Source organism: Monomorium pharaonis, chromosome 5 (genome assembly GCF_013373865.1).
Source record: "Monomorium pharaonis isolate MP-MQ-018 chromosome 5, ASM1337386v2, whole genome shotgun sequence".
In the NCBI taxonomy this organism is placed as follows: Eukaryota; Metazoa; Arthropoda; class Insecta; order Hymenoptera; family Formicidae; genus Monomorium; species Monomorium pharaonis.
This window is the reverse complement of record NC_050471.1, coordinates 24,644,686-24,666,299: the sequence shown is the minus strand read 5'-3', so window position 1 is coordinate 24,666,299 and position 21,614 is coordinate 24,644,686. Positions and strand designations below refer to the sequence as shown.

The following is a 21,614-nucleotide window of genomic DNA, read 5'->3' as shown; positions in this document are numbered from 1 at the left end:
AATTTTAAACACAATAGAAACATTCTTCGCCTCTCTCGGTCTCTCCCCGTCTCTCCTGGTCTCTCCCCGTTTCTCCCCGTCTCTCCCGGTCTCTCCCGGTCTCTCCCGGTCTCTCCCGGTCTCTCCCGGTCTCTCCTCGTCTCTCCCGGTCTTTCCCGGTTCCTCCCCGTCTCTCCCGGTCTCTCCCTGTCTCTCCCCGTCTCTCCCTATCTCTCCCCGTCTCTCCTTATCTCTCCCCGTCTCTCCCGGTCTCTCTCGATCTCTCCCGTCTCTCCCGGTCTCTCCCGGTCTTTCCCCGTCTCTCCTCGATTCTCCCCGTCTCTCCCGGTCTCTCCCCGTCTCTCACGGTCTCTATCCGTCTCTTCCGGTCTCTCCCCGTCTCTTTTTACTGGAGGCTATAAGAAGAGAAAAGTATCCAGTATTGCCTCCTCATAGCAGAATAATCATAAGTACAATAATAATTTTGACTTGAAACGTTTTTAAAACTTTAAACATTTTTTTTTAAACCACGTTTTTAAGATTGGTAGACATGATATCTGAAAAAATAATGAACCAATCGGGGGTCGCCAATTTGCACACATCTTCTCAGCTCTTACGGAAAGAAAACTACTGCAAATTAGAGAAAATTATATTACAGGAACTACATAAAAGTATTACATGAAATTACAGGCTGAAGTATTGTAATATTCTGTAATATTTTGGCACTACATACTCGGATTACAGGAAAATAAATGTAACATCTTGTTTGTAATATCTAGCCTGTAATAATAGTTTGTAAAATCACAGCGGGATTACAGGAAAATAATTTATAAAATATAATTATACATAGAAAAAAAAATAATGTAAAATAATGGAAAAAATCATTTATTAAAAAATTACGTGCATGAAATTTGTACATTATTCATGGCTGGTACATTCAATGTGGTTAAAAAGTGATACAATAAATCTAATAAATTTTAAACAATATTTATGGAAATAATTTATATGATAAAACTCGCCATCTTAAATTTCATGGATTGCTGATGGCGTTACACGCGTGTAGTAATGTATTACACATGTAGTAGATTACACGTGTAGTGGATTGCACACTTTATGGGCTAGATGTGTATTCCGTATTACAGGAATTGTAATAACTACAGATTACTGTGATCTTTTCTGTGATAACTACAGAGAGTCCTGTGATAACTACACAACTATAATATTTATTGGCTGTAGTTTCTGTTCGTAAGGGAGAGGACACATGTCTATAACTCAAATTAGAATTACATCGAAATATTTATTTTTACAAAAGTTATAGCTCAAAAACCAACAAAAAAAGTTGTAAAAATCGATATTTCATTTTCAAATGTTCACCATTTTGAAAATTTTTAATATTTTTACTTAATTCTAGTTCCGGTATATATAGCCACAAGTATTAAAAATTATTTTTATTTTTTTGTTTCAGATTATCTGGAGAGACAGAATCATGTCTACCATCCAACACCTTTTTTTAGGCCTCGACTTTGATACTCTGTAACGCCATCTATTTTGCGTATTTTTTAATGAAAACTGTTTAGAGGTAAATTTAAATAATAAATAATAAAAAGAAAAAATTTTGTTAACGACATTATTTATCTACTTTTTTAAAAAAATTCTGAAAAAAGCTATGAGAAAGTACCTGTTATACTAGAATACCTTCTTAACTAAAAACAACCACACATCTGATTTTATTGATGATTTCAAAAAGACTGAAGCAGTTCACAAAATGATGAAACAGACTATCCGTACCAGCAGAACCTTCTTAACGCAAGCAAACTTGAGTTACTATTAGTATAAATCTAATTGACTTTTATAATTAGTACAATGTATTTATTAATATACTGGAGTCTCATTAATCTGTCCAACTGACACAATTTATTACTTTGTTTAACTTTAAACAGTTAGTGCGGGATGTTTTATTACCTTAAACAAAAATTCAAACTACGTTCCTGAAGCAGGTAAATTTTCGGGACAGGACCCATACGGTAATACAGTTCGACTTTTTGACAGTCGATCTACGTCAACCAGAGCGTGCAGTACTTCGTACCTGAGAAGCAATACAAGAAAAAAAATTAGTGGTGCAAAATCACTCTGATTTTACTTTTTATGTAGGAAATTAAGGTTAGTAAATTTTGGTTTTTTACGTAAAAAAGAACAAAGTAAAAATAACATAAAGATTTGCTCGTACGTTAAAGATTAAATGGGAAAACATTTTCGTACAATTTCATTCTAATTTTATACCAATTTAGAGACTAAGTTATCATTTACAGAATAAGTTATACGTGAGAAATAGTCCTCATGTTACTAGACGCGTGGTTGTACTATCATTGTGCAAAGTATTCAAGATAATTAGCCAACGAAAGTAGATAATACTGTTTCAAAAGAAAAAACAAACTTTGAAAAAGTGTTTAAAGAAATGTCATCTATGTTTCCAATAGACTAAGCTTTTAAATTTTTTCATAAATTAAGTATTTTCTTCTATTTGTTTCCTTATTAATAAGATTTGTTTAACATTTGTAAAAAGTTTATTAAAACAATTCAAACAATTCACAATGTAAATTTTACAATTTTTTAAATTGGTTTTTCCATTTATCACTTTTAAAGAATTTGTAACATTTATTTCTTCAAGTAAATATATTTTTCAAAAGAACGTTAAAATGCCCTACTTGATCTTAAAGTGCATTTATCCACATTTAAAATGGCGTTGGAATTAACTTGGCTTTATTAATAAGAAATTAGAACCGTTTTTGTAAAAAAGCATTTTAACACATTTTTTGTTTTTTTTTTTTGCTTTAAATAGATTTTACAATACTTTTCTAAAAAATCATCAAATTTATATATATATATATATATATATATATATCATTGTTTTCTTTATAAAAATGCACTTAATTATTACTTTACTACTGATAAAAAGGATTAAGGCACCTGAGAAGTTTGAGATAAAACTTCATCCTGGTTTTGTCTTTAAAGGTAGAAAAATTTTATTTGCCTTCTAGAGTTATATATCCAAAAGTGAATTTTGTTAATTCACTACAATTTTTTAGATACGCTTTTTTTGTGTGATTCACAATTTGTAGTTTATTGTATCGTTATGAGTTGTAATTTAAACAATAACTTACCCAGAAAAACCTTCATTAATTATGACAATTTTTTAAAATTTGGTTTTTCTGTATATTTAAAATTGTTTGTAATGTTTTTTTGTTTGTTTGTAGGTCTATTATTCAAAAGTTATAAACATTTGTTTAAATATCTATGAATAAATTTTATTAATCATTAATAGTTTCTAAATACTTTTTCCATGTTATTTAAAATTATTTATAGTTATTTTTAAAATCAATTATAGTTATTTATAGTAATTTTTGTTTGTTTGTAATTGCACCGTTTAGAAGTTATAAACATTTGTTTAAACATCTAAGACTCGGTTTTATAATTAATCGAATTAATAATTAAGATTTTTAAATTCCTTTTTCTCCAAATAAAATTCGTTTCCTCCGCGCTTTCTTTATTAAAAATCGTTTGTAACTAATATTTTATTTTATTTGTAGTTGCATCAATTTATATTTGTTTATACAATTTGCTATAAAACAATTTATATCGACTTATTTTTGTAGTTACATCTCATAGGTATTATAATTGTTTATCAAATTAAATATTTTTTTATTTGTTGTAGGGTAAGTTAGCTATACGGGTATGATGGCTATACGGAAAAGATGGCCAATGGCTATAATTTCTTCAATAATTGCTAATTAATGTGTTCTCGTAATTATTTTCAAAAATAATCAATATTTACTCTAGTTTATGTGCGTATATTATTCGAAATAATGATATTGTGGATGTCACATCACGTTTTTACTTTTGACTGCTTGCAAAGTTTTTCACGTGTTCATTAGAAATTGCCACAATGTCGAATAAATTACAGTTGTGCTGTCGCAATGAACGTTACCCACGTAACGAAAGTATCTAAATTGTAATGTGTAATTATATTTTTTATTTTCTTTTTTATTTTTTAAATAAATACTATATAATTATTTTTCTTTCACAGTTTGGGCAAGATAACCCATGACATTTCGGGATAAATGTTTATGTATATATTTTATTAAAAAAGACGAGAATTAAGTTATGCACCTAATATTTTAATTTTACATATCATGTATGTTTTTTTAGTAATGACAAAATGAGTTAAATTGATCCTAAACTTGTGTGAACATTTAATATGAAAAATGTTTAAAAATAAAATTAAATATGTGATAATATGTGGCAATAAAACTAAATATGTAAAATTATAAGTTTTTTTATTATTTTATAAATGTTAAATACATAAAAAATGTATAGCCAACTGTTCTATAATACTATGGCCATCTTTTCCTTAAAAGTTGTGAAAGATGGCCAATGTTCATGTTTCAATATTTTGATAATAAAAAATTTTCATTAAGTATTTTCTCTTTAATGTCGATAGTTTTATATACTTAAAGCTTTAGTGAAGTAATATACCAAACTCTATTAAAAAATAATACAAATAAAAGTATGTTTTTTGCATTAAAAAGAACTATGGCCATCTTACCCAAATTTACTTTAACTTTATTAACTTTTACTCTATATATGTGGATCGTTTTTGTTTAGCCAACTACTAATACCATTAGTTTCTCGATTAGTTTAAGGATTAAAGATTTTGGATATGAATCTACCTATCTTACAGCAAGCTAATTTTCAAATTGATTATTTTAGTTTTTACTTAGTAACATAAAATGAATTATTTAAATTTTATTAAGTTATGTTAAAAGCTTAAAAACTTTTTTTATAGATATGTTGATGACATCTTCACAATTGTACTAAAAAACAAAATAAATAAAGTGCTTTTGACTTTCAACAGCTATCACTCTCGATTAAAGTGTATTTATGATATTAAATTGAACCGCTCAATTAACTTTTTAGATACCGCAGTTATCAGAGAGACAAGGATAAATTTATCACTAACTGGTTCTGTAAACTTAACTTACCTTGTCCGGCAGATACGTTAATTACTTTTCGAGTTATCTCATGAAGTACAAAATTATTATAATTTTTAGTTTCATTGACAATGCAATTTTACTTTCTGACTTAGATTTTGCAATGAGAATGTTAGAACAATTAAGAATATTTAAAATAATAATTGCTTTCCTATGACAATTATTAATAAATTTGTGAAAATGTATTTAAATGTATTTTAGAGATACGGCTAATATTTTAAATTCAATTTTTTTTAGGTTATCACATAGAGAATTATTTAAAAAATGTTAATAACTAATTAAAAATTTACATATTTAAATAAATGTTTATAACTCATAAACGGTGCAACTACAGAAAGAAAAGTATTATAGACAACTACAAACAATTCTGAATGACATGGAAAACGCGAATTTAAAGAACTCTTCATAATTAATAAAATGTTTGCTCTTGACAAATTATTATTTAAATAATTATATCCCATAAACGTACAACTACAAACGATAGCAAAACTACTACAAACAATTCTAAAACATAAAGAAAATAAATTGGAAAAAACTTAGTAATTAACAAAAACTTTTAAATATTAAATTAAATTTTAAACTTTTAAATATTAAATTAAATTTTTATAATGTTTTAATGATAAAACTACAAACAAAAAGAAAACACTACAAACTACAAATGAAGCATTACTACTTCTAAAATATTTGGAAAATGCGGATTTAAAAAATCTTGATTTTAATTTTTTGAGTATTTACTATAAATTGAACAGTGCAACTACAAATAAAAGCAAAATTTCTACACAACTACAAACAAAATCCTAATTTTCTATAAGAGAAAATGATTTTTTTAATGTGGCATTCCATTAAGAAAGAGAGAAAGAGAGAGAGAGAGAGAGAGAGAGAGAGAGAGAGAGAGAGAGAGACGTAAAAAAATATTCAAAGAACTGTTCTCTCTGTGTATAATTCTATAAAATATGATTAATAATTACAAACTGTTAGGAATGTGACACTACGATATTTCCAATACGGAAAAAAAGAAAAATAATTATTTGGTTTGATTGATGATTCTAGATAATAATCTACATATTGTATAAGTCTTGAAATATAAATCGCAAATCTTATTAAACCGTTTTTGTTCTTTTGACACACACACATTTTAATTATAGTTTTTTATACAAAATTATTGTAATCAAATATAATAAATATATAGTTGTGCTTATATTATTCTCAGGAAATGTGACAGTATCTTGTACAAAATATATTTTTTAGGTAGTAATAAACGACGAAACAAGAATTTCTAGATCTTGTTTTGTTTTGATTTTTTAAGACAAGAACACCTGATATACTGTATAAAAGTATCAAAAATCTTACGAGAATCAAGAATCAAGACAAGAAGTTAACTATCGAGGTCAAGACATAATAATTTTTAATATTAGGAAGTCAAGACAAGATAAGAACGTCAAATTCTTGTCTTGACTTGTCTCGAATTCATCACTGTGCGGTACCAAGATCTGGCATGTATCCGGAAGCTCTTTCTATTGAAAGCAATTATAAATCTCGTTTTGGACCATAAGCACGAGGTAGGGAGATATGGAGTGGATCTTGCTTTACGTGTAAAGTTGAAAACCAATGTGGAACCCCAATTATAGGCCTCATTTCAGGCCATAAGCACATGAAAGGTGTAATCCACGCGAACCGAGGTCTACTCCACATTCTTCTGTGCTTATGATACAAAACGAAGTCTGTAATTATCATTATAGTTTATTTTAACAGTGATGCACCTAAATATACTTGCCTTTTTTGTCTCATTTATAATATTCAGGATATTATCATTATCACCTTTTTTTTTGAAAAATTCCAAAATATTTGTTATCAATTTGACTTACAATTAGGATATCATTATGATAGTGATCGTGGCGCAATAAGCTGTCTTTACGTCTGTTTTGTTGCTGGACACTTGGGTTCGAATTTGACCAATCAGAAACATTTAATTTTTATTTGATTATTATTTCTTGACAATATATAGCGCAAAGGATACCTTGCTATAAGAATCCCTTTAACCTGGCCATTAAAAATCGGCGCTTAAACTGTAAATTCCGTATATCTGTATAAATTGTAAAAGCACCTATCATAAAAATACGCTGAGGAATCACAATGCTTCTGATAAGAAGTTAAAAACTACAGAAAATGGACCATTGGATAGATCTTGGTACAAACGAGTAAAGAGAATAAAAATTTATAAATTAAAAAGAGACAGGCAATGGTAAATGAGACAAAGAATGAATTATTTATTAGAGATTACGCTTACACATTGAAAAAGAATACTACAGTTAGTAAATTAGAAAAAGAATAAACAATGTCCGATAATTATGTGGCACAAAAAGAAACATGAGAACAAAATAATGCGCCACACAATTATTTTCAAACACTACCCAGATACAGCACAATATTCAAAATCGGGATATAAAATATTAAAAAAATATTTTTAAGATATCTTTTAGTTATGTTTTAGTCAATTTCTAAAAGATTGTATGTTAGACGTTTTCAAAAAATCTTATAACCCGGACATCGTGCTGTATAAGTAGTGTATGTTCAATTTGTTTTTTCGTCATTAATCTTTCTGCAACGTAAAAAACTTCAGACGACCACGTGTACAGATTCTGTTATTTTATAAATATTCTTATTTTATCGTTGGGCCGGAACATTGTGTTGGCGTACGAGTTGCACGTGTGAGTCTCAATTTTGGCATAAATATTAATCAGCTGAATATTGAAATAAACTTGTTTGATTACTATATAATCTCATCTAAAGGATTAGTTTCTTTATATTACTCAAAATGTTGGGTTTTTTGCGAGAATTATATATGTGTGATAATTAACACTCGTCATGAATTGATTGTGATATAAGCACGCAATGATGCAAATGCCTTCGTGGAGAACCTGCGACGGAGCCGACATTTGAATTAATTATTCAAAATACAGTGGCGAAGGCCTCCTCACGTTATGCTGAATAAAGTCATTAAGCTGTCAATGTTGCATGTTTTAAAAGCGGACGATATTTGAATCATATATGCAATAAAACTTTATATATATATATATATATATATGATTTGAACACGGTTGTTCGTTCCTGGGATCTTCATCTGTATGAGTACCCTCTGATGCAAAGCACAACAAACCATTGCTAGACGTCATCAAGACTGCGACTCAGTTGGAAAAACTAAAACGTCATCTTTTGTTTTCAGATTAATAGAAAAAGTATGACTAGCAATAAAGCTATATTCAATCACTGTAAATTAACAATTATAAAACTTTATCTGAACCACAGATTAATAGATAGATATTGTCTAGGAATAGTTCGGCGGAGACCAGCACTTCCGTACTTTTGTTATCGACAGACTTTGCTCCTAGCTAGGTTTGTATCCAAACTATGTGACTATTATTTTATAGACATAAAACAAATTCTCCTATTGGTTAAATTGTTTATTAATTTATTAATTCAATAACTGAATTAATTAAACTCTAGTTAAACTAAGTTATGGAGCTGGATTTTATTCGTTTTGTGGTCAAATAACTTGGATTCAAACCAATAAAGGCATTAAAGTCTGTCGATAACAAAAGTACGAAAATGCTGGTTTTGCTATTTCTGTTTTGCTCGGACCATTGGGGATGCTAAACTGTTAGTCAAACTTGATCGAGGTCGATAATGTAAAGTCATTTGTTTATCCTTGTTTATAAAAATATTTGCTTTAAAATACAATAGCTTATACGTACAAATAAATTTTGTTCATTTAAGCGTTTTCACTACAGATTTCTTAGTGAAAGCGCTTATTAAGATTGGAAAGCACGCTGTGAGCGTGCTCTATCTTTCTTTGACATTCACTGAGCAACCAGGATAGAATGATACTTTTTGCGGTAATAGCGTTTCCCCAAACCCAGTCTATATGAACAAAATTTAATCCTATAAATAGCTTGTAATTGTAATTTGATGAATATAATCTTATTTTTCAATCTATTCCGAACTTAACTGTGGTGTACCATTTATTTGCACGTATAAGCTACATAAGTTGTATTTTAAAGCAAATATTTTTTATAAACAAATAAACTTAAAATTTTTTTTCGCATTTTTGGTCTTGATCTAATCGTCCTCGGGTTCATTTGTGTACGTACTTTAAACGTGTAAAAGGACGCAAACAAAATTATCAATCGCTAGTGCGATTTGGGCAGAGTACACATAATATGGGTCAGTATATTACAGTTAAATTATTATTTTACTTAAATTTATTTTATCTTTATTTTGAGACATATTTTATAATCAGGAAGATAATTTATACAACATGTCTTAAGATAAACTTTAGACTCTCTATCTTAAGTATAAAAACTAAAAATAAGAATAAACATAAAAATCAAATATTACGTCTGAGATAAAATTATCATGACTATTTACACGTAGTATCTTAGAAATATCTTAGAAATATTTTTAAGATATCTTGACTATAGTGCTATGCGATAGATATTCTGATATAGATATCTTCAAGGTACATTTTGTTCTGATATAATTTTCTGTATTGGCTGATGAATAGACAAACGTACATAGATATGTCATTTTGTATGATTTTCTGAATTATTCTTTAAAAGTTATTGACTGCTCGCGACAAACGAGTACGTCAAGAGCGGCACTACAGATATATGAATAGAATTTGAATACAAAGATAATGTACCCGCAAATACCACTACGCATTGTTTCATCATATACGATCGCGTGGTTGTACTGAACAACCCTCGGAGACGGATTTATCTTCTCGCACTACATTTTCTAAAGTTCCGTACTGTGGCATCGACTTTCCAACGCGAACAAATCAGGCTTTCTAGTTGATGATGTATCATCACGGATTACGGTGGCACAACGGAATGATTTTATACAATGTAGTTAAAAAATTGATTACAACAATGCTGAGGAACGAAACACTGTCCGTCGCATATGTCAAGGAATACGACAGATTGGCTGCGAGATTTGCTCCTGGATGATATAAGAGATGCATATGTACGTACATACATCGAAGATATCAAGACGCATTACGAAGATATAGAATCTGCAAATAAGTTAGATATTACACATATCTTACGTTGTCGGAAACACGCGACAAATTGCGCATTACATAATGTTTTTAAACTATTTAATTGGTGCAACATTATCTTGAATAAACATACGCTATCTATATATGTTATGTTTTCATTTCTTGTCTCTCTTTCCCCTTACTGTAAATCGTTTCATACCGTTTTTAACATTCTTATATATTGTTAGCGTCGTCTCCGAGGTCGTTTTGTATTTAAATAACGTTTTTACATGTTTTTTTTACATTCAACTTTTTTTATGTTTTAATGATCGTTTAATTCTTCTTACGGTTTTCTCATGTTTTTAACGTTTTCTTTAACGTTTTAACGTTTTTTCTGAATTTGTTAGCATTGCTTAATGCTTGTTTGAACGTTTGTATAACGTTTTTATGTATGTTTAACATGTCTTATATTTTAACGTTTTTCTACGTTTTGTACCGTTGTTTCACGTTTTAACACTTCTTATATTTAATGTTTTTCTTATATTCTTTCTTTATTTGAATTAGAATGAAGCATATTTACAACGCGTTCGAGAAAATTTTCTAAAAAAGTAGACAATAAATTTCAACGTGATTTTAATATCACGCCTTTTCTCTCTCTTCTCAGAGAAAGTTCTCCCTTTATCTTTCAATATTTGTAAAGTGGGTTACTTTCTTATACGATCAGTATCGTATCATCTTGCTCGAATGGCATTTCGTAATGCGGTTTGCTTGCTGGGCAGATGATGGGCGCTATCGCCTATGCCCCTATGGAATACAAATATATAAATTGGTCTACTGAGTTACGTAGAGATCGTAAAAGATCATCGAGGATGTATATATAAAAGAATGTATTAACATTTTATAATGCAAAATGAATTATCAACTATGTAGATAGCAACTTTTAAAATTTATCTTTTCTTTCTCTCTCTGTCTCTCTCTGTCTCTCTCTGCGCGTGTGCATGCGCGTGTATGTGTGTAGATTACAGAAATTCAAATAAATCTATTTTGCAACTTTATGATCTTTTAGAAAAAAGTTAACCTTTTACTTATTATTTTCATATTTATTGTTTAATGCTGCTACTAGCATAATTATTATTTACAATAATTTTTTTGTTTCTAATCTTCGAAAATTTGCTTTTTTGTTTATCCGTTTTATACAGGAAGACAAAGTTCTTTTAAATACTTTTTATGCGTAAAATATTTTACATTTAAATGTAATTACTTTTTATACTTCTACAAGCTTAGTCAAAATGAGAGAACCAAAGCCAACTATTTTTACAATTCTTATACGTTTACGTAATAAAATTGATTAATTTTAAATGTATTTTTTCTTTATGTAATTAGGATTCAGTTCGTTATATTTTAGAATGTTTTAAAACAGTTTTCAAACAATTTTATGGCGTAATACACCAATCAGAGTGCAATATAGTTTTACCATTTTAAAGATATAATTTAAGACAATCTTGAAAGTTTAAAATTAGATTATAATATATTGGTATCTATGTGTTATTAGGTGACTCGACATATTCAGTATGTTTTGCAATTAATGTCATAGTAAAGCATTATATATCACTTATATAAGTATTATGTAAGTGAGGAATTATTCCAATTAATCTCCAGCACTTACAATATTAACAGATGTATTATTCGCATTTTGAATGTGTTTCGATCGAGTCGCACAAACTTACAGCATAAGATAATAATACCTATATAATAATTTTTATTGTTAATAAATAAAATTTAAAGTTAACAAATCATATTGCCACAAGAAGCAACTTAGAAAAGTGAAAAAAAAGTATTTTTATTTTGTGCAATAAAGTTTTTCTTAAAAAAAAAGTAATTATTATAATATTAAGGTAATATTGTACATTGGTAAGTAAATCTTTTATACAATTTATTAAAGTACATACATAAAATACATCAAAGTATTATCTTTTATACAATTTATTAAAATACATACATAAAATACATCAAAATATTATCTTTTTGATATTAAGTTACATATATTAAAATTACATTATATATTCGTCTTACTTTTTTATAGTAACAGTATCCAATTAATACAATAACGTAGAAAAATTTTTACTACGTAAGAACAGAAGCACAGGAATGCTGATTATTTTAAATCATATTCAACACGTGTAACTCGCGATAATATAATAATTTTACTCGCAAGTTTGTTTGTGTCAACGGACAATAATTTCTGATAGTACTCTGATAATATGGATGACCCTTCTGTGTGGAACGAACGTACTTATTTCGATATTCTCCGTACGGAACTTATGCCTGCGACGTACGAAGCCCAAGTTTTATACTGATTGTCAAATGATTGTCTTGTCCAATAAAACCTCCGGTGAACAAATAAATTAGTGAATAATAAATAATTTTCTATTGTGCTTGTGATTATTAAGTGGTTATATCCTTATAATCGTGGAATTTATTTTTATTGGTTAGTATTTAGATATTTTTATCACTACAAATTAATTTTATTTGATAATCAATTATATATATATATATTCTAAAATTATAATCTTGATTGTAGTTGACTATCAAATATAATTTATTTTTTTAATATAATATGTACACATATATACATATATGCATGTGTATATGTATATAATATGTATGCATGTATACATTTTCATTCGCAAAAAAATTTTTTTGATACGTCAGTAATTACGCAATTCTTCAGAATTTCAATTTATTGTTTGTAATTATTTGTTATTCGTAGAAAATATATTTAATAATTCATAGAATTACGCTAATGTAAATCTATTCCATACTGTTCGCAATTCGTAATTTGTCATTTAAAAATATTATGATTCTTTCGTGATTTAATAACACGGTATTAATTTATATCTAGTTTCTAAATTTAGTATTTATTTATTTCTTTTTTCTAAATTTTCGTCCTCTAGAGTCACTATATTTACAAGGATTTTTCTTCTATTTTATACAAACGCAAAAACATGATTATCCGTTCAGAATCCATTATAAAAAATCGAGTAAATTATCATAATAAATTTTAATTTATATTTTATATAGTATAATGTCACTAATTATTTTACATATAAAAATACTAAATTCCAATTACTAAAAATTTAATTGTTTATGAGATATTTTATATTTTATTTTAGCATATTTTGATATAAAATAGAAAGTATATCTTATAAACTAGTCATATTTTTTAGAAACCATATATTTTAATATTATACTTTTATGCATAAAATAATAAAATAAATTAGTTAGTGTAAAAAAACATAATTGTTTTTGAAAAATATGCTAATTGTAAATTATAAATTACATAACTTTTTTGAGAAGCAAATATGTGTTTCTTTACGCATTATTTATTTATTATATTAGTTTGTGTATGAAAGAATTAAGATATAAAATTATCAAAGTATAAATAGTTTATAGAAGTATTTTATCTTAAAATATGTCAAAATTAGAGTATGAAGATCTGGTAAACTTTATTTTTTGATAACTCTAAAATTTTAGTAACTTTTTAATATTTGTTATATGCAAAATAATTAGAGGATTGATATTATATTAAGAAACTATACAACTAATATGGAATATGCCTTACTTATAGCTGAATCTTTGTTCTGATATTTACTTGTGTGATGATATACACATTTCAAAGTTCACTGAACTGTGCGCTGAACAGAATGTTCGGTCTCTTTCAATGTTATTTTTTTGCAACAAAAGTATTGATAATATTTGAGAAGGAAATAGGGAAACAGATGTTTGTTAGCATCATTATTATTAAATTAATTATTAATTTAATATTGTGATATTACTAATTTGGTTCATTTTACAGCTGTGTTTAAAAGATCAAAAATTCGGCGCACAGCTTTACGAAATTTGAAACATATATAAAATCATACAAGTAAATATCAGCATAAAAATTCAATATAACCGAATAAGACATATTGTTCATTAATTGTGTTTTCATATGTTTGGTCTATATTATCTTATTTAAAAAATTACATAACATTTTATTTAAAAATGTTAATATATTTCACACATCTTGAAGAATTAATTTTTTATGAAAATTAATTTTCTTATTATTTCTTATTATTTGTTTTTTCTCAAATAATATCTATTATAAATCACAAATTAAATTTATCTTTGTTTCTTTCTTCATCTTTTTAAACAACAGTAATTAATATAAAAAAGCTATCTCCGATAACCTTAACATATGTCATCAAGTTCATGATGCCTTAGTTATCTCCAAGAAATATATAATAGTTGTTGCTCATTATTTGTTAAACAATTATTAGTAAAAATAAATGGAACAAAATTTTTCTTATTAGAAAATTAGATTAGGATACATTTACTATCTTTAAGATAAAGAAGAAATGTAAATGCTTTGTGTTGAAAATAAAAAATTCCTTATATATTAATACACGATGCTTTAAAGTTATAAGCTTGCCATCTAAAGACTGCTTTACCATCCAGACTAATTGTAAGTCAAACTAGAAGGAGAAAGTCTTGGGTATGTTTTTGGGTTCCATTATCGCACAGATGTTAATATTTTTTTCTAGAATAAATTGCTTTAATAAGTCTTGAACAGCTCAATTATGATTAACATTTAATTGTGTAATTATTAAGACTATTAATTGGCCTCCCCGCAGACTTCCTTAATTTTCTTTCACGCTTTGCATCTGTGCCTATATTGTAATTAGAATCAAGACCTATTTATGCACGCAACACATATTGTACTTGAGATGTGCACTCCTTAAGTTGATGATTTGTAAAACATAATTAAAACAAGTATTACTTCTGTCAGTCTTGGATTTATACTTTAGTGATTACTGCTTTCTAAGTGGTCTCCTTTTGATGTAACTTCAAGAAGGAGAGTGCTACTAATTCTGATTATGCATTATTATATATGCATTGATTAACTTGTCACGAGAGTCTGGATATAGGCGGCTCAGGCAAATTCACTTACTTTTTATTGATGGGCTTTTAGTAAGGTTGTATGATTGGTGAACATTAAATTCATTTATTGGAGGAATTATTATCTTTAGCTCATCGCTCGGATGACCAGCTGTTATTAGCTCTATTAGCTCCGCCTTGTTTTCACCTAAATTATTCTAATTTTAGTGAAAGAAAGTGTGAATTCTCGCGCATTTTGTTAAAATATTTAACTTAAGGTTTAATTAATCTATATATATATGGGAATGTGTTAGGGTGTGTTCGTAGATGGAGAAACCGAGTTTTATCTCAGCTAATATTATAAAGTTTTAAAATTTTAGTTTTCTCAGCAAAACTAGACCTCTTGATTTCATGTTTCTAGCATATTATGATTCAAGGATGTATATAACTATGTATATTTACATATGTCTTAGAAAAAATTTTTACCGAGAAGTTTATGACGTAAAAGTCCACGTGAAAAATGTCAACAGGTGTCACGTATTTCTAAGATTATGGTAATCCTTATAAAGCTATTAAATATCAGTAATTTTTTTAAATATTTGTATACTAATCATATAATGATTTGTTATTTTCACGTACAGAGTTACATGTACAAATCGCGTGAATAATAATAAACCCCACACGGAATAAATACAGCAAAAATTAAAAGTTCTACGAAGTTACATGACTCCCTCCTAATCTAGATAAAGATCAGAAGTCCTTATAATCTAAGTCTAGAAAATTAATTAGATAATTTTATATAGATAACAGCAAACACTGGTTATTTTAGAAGTATGGTGTATTTTTAATCATGTAAAATAAGCTTATTATCTGATTTTGAATGACCCAACATTTGCAAGTAGAAAATTAATGTTTAAACGATTTATCTTTTATTATATTTCAGATTTATGATGATTGAAGAATTTATTCTGGGTTTAATCATTGTGTTGGGGATTGTATACATTTATTATAAGTTTGTGATATTTAATTTTTGGCACAAAAGAGGCGTTTTCTACGTCGATCCTGTTGTGCCAACTGGAAACATATCAGCTCTTATAACTGGAAAAACTCAAACAGGCAAGTATCTCTAAAAAAACGGACAATTAACATTACCTCTCTTTTTTGTTAAATGTTAAATATATCATAGTATATATTTTATAAATTCTATTGGTCCATGATAATAGAAGTCATGCCAGTGCTCAATAATTTAGAAAATATTAAAGGAACAACTATTCCTTAGTTATTTAGATTGACAGAAGCTAATGTGCAAGATTTTACGAAACGCTAATTTTTGTTACATGTCAATTTTTTCAAATAAATTTTTCTACCCTTGAGAAAGAAACCGAAAAAAATCCGCAGACAAAATAAAAAAAAACCGGTTCTTTCGAGTCTTTAAAACTATAAGTAATAGCAGTGTTCCAATTATATATGCTTGAAACAGTGCTATCAGCTTCCACATATCCTATACTTTTAACGCACTGCATTGCGTTAAACTACAAACAAATTATAATTCATGATTGCCCGACCCTTATGTTACTTTTTTATTGTATTATTCATTTTGTATTTAAATAAAAGTCTCAAGAAAAGAGAATTAAATAAATGGATTTGTCAACAGGCGTATTCTTCCATGATGCCTACATGAAATATAAGGATCATCGCGTATTTGGAATGTATTCACTTTATAAACCAAACTTAGTAATTGCCGATCTCGATCTTATTCGAACGGTATTGACAAAAGATTTTGGAAGTTTCCATGATCGCGGAATGTTTTATAATGATAAAACTGACCCATTGTCTAGTCACTTATTTTTTATGCCTGGAAAAAAATGGCGAAATTTGCGCATCAAGATGACACCTACTTTCACTTCAGGAAAAATAAAGCAGATGTTTCCTATATTAGAGGAATGTGGCGAAGAACTTGCAAAATATCTAGAGAGCAAAGCACTGGTAAAAGATACTATCGAGATGAAGGATATATTTACAAGGTAAATTGTATTTAAGAAAGTGTTATTTAAATAAAATTATTTAATTTGAAATAAAAATTGTTAGCGTAAGTATTGGAGATAGAAAAGGATAAGCAAAGGTTTTTTTAACAATTGTCCTTTTTATAAAAACATTTTTTTATTAATTTAACATTTATTGTTGTTAAAGGGACATATATGTACATGCATATATATATATTTTTTAAAATCATATTATTAAATATTATAAAATTTACATTAGCATATTTTCTACGTTTTAAATAATTTGTAATTAATAATATCATTTGGAATTTTTTCAAAATAATATCTTTTTTGTAGAAAACATGGCATAGCATCTCCATGATATAAATATATCATAGAGATTTTTATTTTTAACAGTATTTGATCTGCATTCATCTATAACTATCTTTTCTAATTTTTTCATTTAAAGTATCCGTGTTTTACTATTCTTACTTTATTCATATAAATCTATTCTCATGTTGTTTTTCAGTATTTATATTGTTCTGTAAAAAGTTCTTTAAAAAGTTTAAAAATTATATGTTAATTTTATCAATAGGTATACAACAGATGTAATTATGTCAACTGCTTTTGGTATCAAATCTAAGTGTATTGAAGAGCCAAATAATGAATATAGAATACAAGGAAAAAAGATTTTTGCTGTGAAACCATTATGGATTGCTCTGTTTATGTTCGTGCCACAAATTATGGATTTCTTTTCTATTCCCCTCACTGACCCATCAGTTACCAAGTTTTATATGAATATGTTTCGAGAGAGTGTAGAATACAGGAAAGTTCATAATATTGTCAGACATGACTTTATGCATCTGCTTATTCAACTGATGGATAAGGGCTATGTTGAGCCTGATGGTGATAAGAAGACTAATGTATCATGTTAACATACATTTTTTATTTGTTTTTATTATAATAGCTTCCCCATATATAAAAATATAGTGTGTCCGATAATAATTCCACCTTTTATGAATAGATAGAGCAAATTAAATCGAATAAAAAAGTCTTCTACTTCTTAACAAATTCTTTTATAATTAATAAAAAATTAATTAATAAAAATCTGCAAATACACTTTAAAACTCAAAAAATTATATATTGCAAAAAAATATGCTAACAGTATACAAGAGTATATGTGTATACGCCATCCTTTGAAAATTTTAATGCTTTGCTATTAAAGCATAAAAATAAACTGAGGTCCGAAATCAATTGTATATTACACTTAAAAAGTTTTTTTGCTAACATACACAGATTTCTTAATATTACACCCAAAATGTATCGCTAATTTTTGTATGTGCTAGAATTTTGGCTGTCACGTATAGAATTTGAAAATTCTATCAGCTAGAATCTAGATTGGTTAAATGCAATACTTATCAAAGTATTTGCTAATTATTTATTTATCTCAGCTAATTTTTACACACACACATACAATTTTTGTTGAAGTTGCAAGATTATTTTTTTGAGTGTAGAAGATAGTACTTCTCCGCACTGAGATCCTAGAGGTTTCCTTATTATAATTATTGAAAAAAATTGCAGAACGATAAAAAACATTTTTATTTACTTTAACCCATTCAACTTATCTACAAGATAATGCGATTATTATCGGTCATTTAGCATATTATTTAATTAAAATTTGTTTTTAATGTTTCTACGCAACCTAATTCTTCATTAAATTATTTTATTTTATTTAGCTGAAGCAGCAGTACATAAACTTACTATGACAGAAGCTACTGCGCAAAGTTATATCTTCTTCATAGCTGGCTTCGAAACATCTTCAACAACGGCAACCTTAGCTCTATATGAATTAGCTCAACAGCATGACATACAAGACAAAGTTTACAAGGAAATCAATGAAATATTAGCAAAACATGGTAGTCTAACTTATGACGCTGTAAACGAAATGACATACCTTAACAAAATAATAAATGGTGAGTATCATTGTATTATATTCCCATTCATTTAGAAATGTAACTTTTAATGAAGGAGAAAGATTTTGTTACTCAAAAATATCTTGTTATTGATTGATATGTGTGTACAAATAATTGTACTTTAGAATTGGTTTTATTTTTATACTTTTTTTTTACATATTTCATACAGAGACTTTGAGAAAATATCCACCTCTTCCTGTCTTGAATCGCATCTGCACTCAGGAAACAGACCTACCGACAGTGAACATTCGCGTGCCAAAAGGGACCTTTATAACTATACCACTACTTGGATTACATCGAGATCCATCGATATATCCAAATCCGGATAGATTTGATCCTGAACGATTCAACGCAGACAAAATAAGAGAACGGCATCCTTACGCTTATATGCCATTCGGAGAAGGCCCACGAAATTGCATTGGTAAGGATATAAATTAAATTATTAATGTATTTAATTTATAACCCCAGTAAGATTATCGATAAGACCAAATTAGCAGCAAATTGATGTTTTTTTGACAGAAAAACTTTAATTCGATGTCGCGTCAATTTGACGTTGTTTCGATAAGTCATTTTTTACTGGCTATCAAATTATTCTTATAAACTATTTTTATTATTACTGTATATTTTTGTATATTTATTGTATATCTTTTTATATGTTATTCCAGGAAATGTGTAATTTTTAGTTATTATACATCTATACTATGTTATAATATCGATCTTTCTCAAAATTGTCTTGAGACACTATAGCCTTTTGGCCTCACTTTCAACTTACGGAAATTGGTTTTTTATTTCTTCATAAGCTGGCACTTATAGTCAAATCGTATTATAAAACTGTCTTAAGTAATATTTTAAAATGCTAATACGGCTATGTGATTGGTCGATGATAAGACAATTTTAAATATGAGATTTGCCTATAATAAATAATATAATAAATACCAATTATAGATTCTTTTACACGAATTTTTGCAAATTTATTTTTTATTAATATATATATTAAATTCATTAAAATCAGAGGTAAATTTTTCCGTTTCTTATCTAGCAAACACCAACTAAGTTATATAACTGGTAATTATAATTTTTTAGTCAACTATATAACTCTTATATGTGTATCATCATATATATCATATACATATATCATTTTTTTCAAATCTTTTGGAAGTGTCTAGCACATAGGATTCTTCTGCTATAAATTCTCAAAAATAGCCAAAAACACGTTTTTTGATATTTTGACTTTAATTGTTTCAAAAACTTAATGTGATACGCAATTTTTGAGACCAGATTCGTGTTTAATTTGAAAAAAATCTATCAAAAACACTTAGTCACTTTCCACTCATATAGAAAAAAATGTTCCCTAGTGTAATTATTAATTGGTATTTGCTGGGTATGATCCATTGTGTAATCACCACTGAAGTATAAGTAGTACATTGGAATGCTCACTGGTAATAATCGAAATACGAGGAAAGAATAGACGATTGGGGCTACTTACCTTTGTCGTGTAATCCAGTTAGAAAATTGAAAAAAAAGTACAGACTCTTGCATCACATCTAATCGTATTATAATTTCTAATGACACATAATATTATTTGAAAATTCCATAACCGTACTTTGAATATAGAACGTATCGTATATAATGTACTGAAAACATTTTTATAATTATCAAAACAAAGCTTTGTATAACCAAAAGTAAAGCATGTTACAAACATGTTTTGCAAGTGTCATGCATCTATAATTAGTATCTGTATTAGTATCTATAATTTTCAGGTGCTCGGTTTGGCAGCATACAAACAAAAATTGGATTAATATGTCTCCTATCAAAATACAAGTTTAAACTTCATCCTCGAACTCCGATCCCGCTCATTTTCGATGAAAGCTATTTAGTTCTACAGCCAAAAGGCGGTGTACACTTTATTATCGAGTCACGATAAAAGATTAATAGAATTTATTAGATAACATTAAATATTAAACATTGAAAATGGCATATACGTATATTGATTAAGAATATTATAAGAAAGGGTTTGTCTCTACGTCATTATACTGCGTTGTATTATTAAATACAATAATGATATACAACACATATTAACAATTCGTGTATAAACTTCGTAGATTTAATCTATATTAAGGCAAATAAAAACATAAATATTTTTGTATCATATGGAACTTTAAATAAAACCAAAAATATATAAATCTAGTTTATTTTTGCCTATAGTAACACGAAATATTAGCGCAATATTAAGAAGTAATGCAATATTATTACATATTGGGTATGAATAAATCCTCAATGTTGGTCCAACATTGCAACGTGCATACTTTACAATTCTTATTTTATAATTAATTTGTCTAAGCTGTAATATTGTTTCATTTATTGGTTTTTTTTATATGTATATATATATATATAATAATGGTTTTACACACTCATCAAAATTATATAATTAAAAAATTTTTTACTGCTAAAAAAATCTGAATTCTTGACTGGCCATTGCCAGATTTAAATCCTATTGAGCATTTATGCAAGAACTCAAACTACGCATAGAAAATAAAAAGAATTTATATAAGGCAGAATTATGGCAAGATTTGTAAAATTAATGGCAAAATTTACCATACTAAAAAAAAAAATTGTTGTTAATTTGACAAAATTTTCCAACTAAATTAAAATTTTGTCAGTTCAAGAATTTATGCGGTTA

The 21,614-nt window shown here is 27.6% G+C and overlaps 1 protein-coding gene across 4 annotated transcripts; it reads left to right on the top strand.

Annotated features, from left to right (window-relative positions):
- Positions 1–2,120: 2,120 nt before the first annotated feature.
- LOC105836597 (probable cytochrome P450 6a14) lies at positions 2,121–20,858 on the top strand. 4 transcript variants are annotated; one of them, XM_012680745.3, is made up of 8 exons: positions 11,496–11,973; positions 12,146–12,550; positions 15,923–16,095; positions 16,634–17,003; positions 17,557–17,891; positions 18,698–18,934; positions 19,104–19,355; positions 20,695–20,858. In XM_012680745.3, exons 3-8 carry the CDS (start codon positions 15,927–15,929, stop codon positions 20,856–20,858), a joined length of 1,527 nt encoding a protein of 508 aa, XP_012536199.2. In that variant the 5' UTR covers positions 11,496–11,973; positions 12,146–12,550; positions 15,923–15,926. The 4 variants fall into 4 exon arrangements, with proteins under 4 accessions (XP_036143273.1, XP_012536199.2, XP_012536198.2 ...); XM_012680743.3 differs by lacking the exons at positions 11,496–11,973; positions 12,146–12,550 and adding exons at positions 14,435–15,533; positions 15,621–15,810; XM_036287380.1 differs by lacking the exons at positions 11,496–11,973; positions 12,146–12,550 and adding an exon at positions 2,121–2,139.
- Positions 20,859–21,614: the final 756 nt, after the last annotated feature.

Bases quoted from the DNA above. Each gene is read 5' to 3' on its own strand.
- LOC105836597 (XM_036287380.1), top strand. From the start codon at position 15,927: ATGATGATTGAAGAATTTATTCTGGGTTTAATCATTGTGTTGGGGATT. The intron at 17,004-17,556 runs GTAAATTGTATT...TTTTATCAATAG, and splicing joins ATGAAGGATATATTTACAAG to GTATACAACAGATGTAATTA. The intron at 19,356-20,694 runs GTAAGGATATAA...TATAATTTTCAG, and splicing joins AGGCCCACGAAATTGCATTG to GTGCTCGGTTTGGCAGCATA.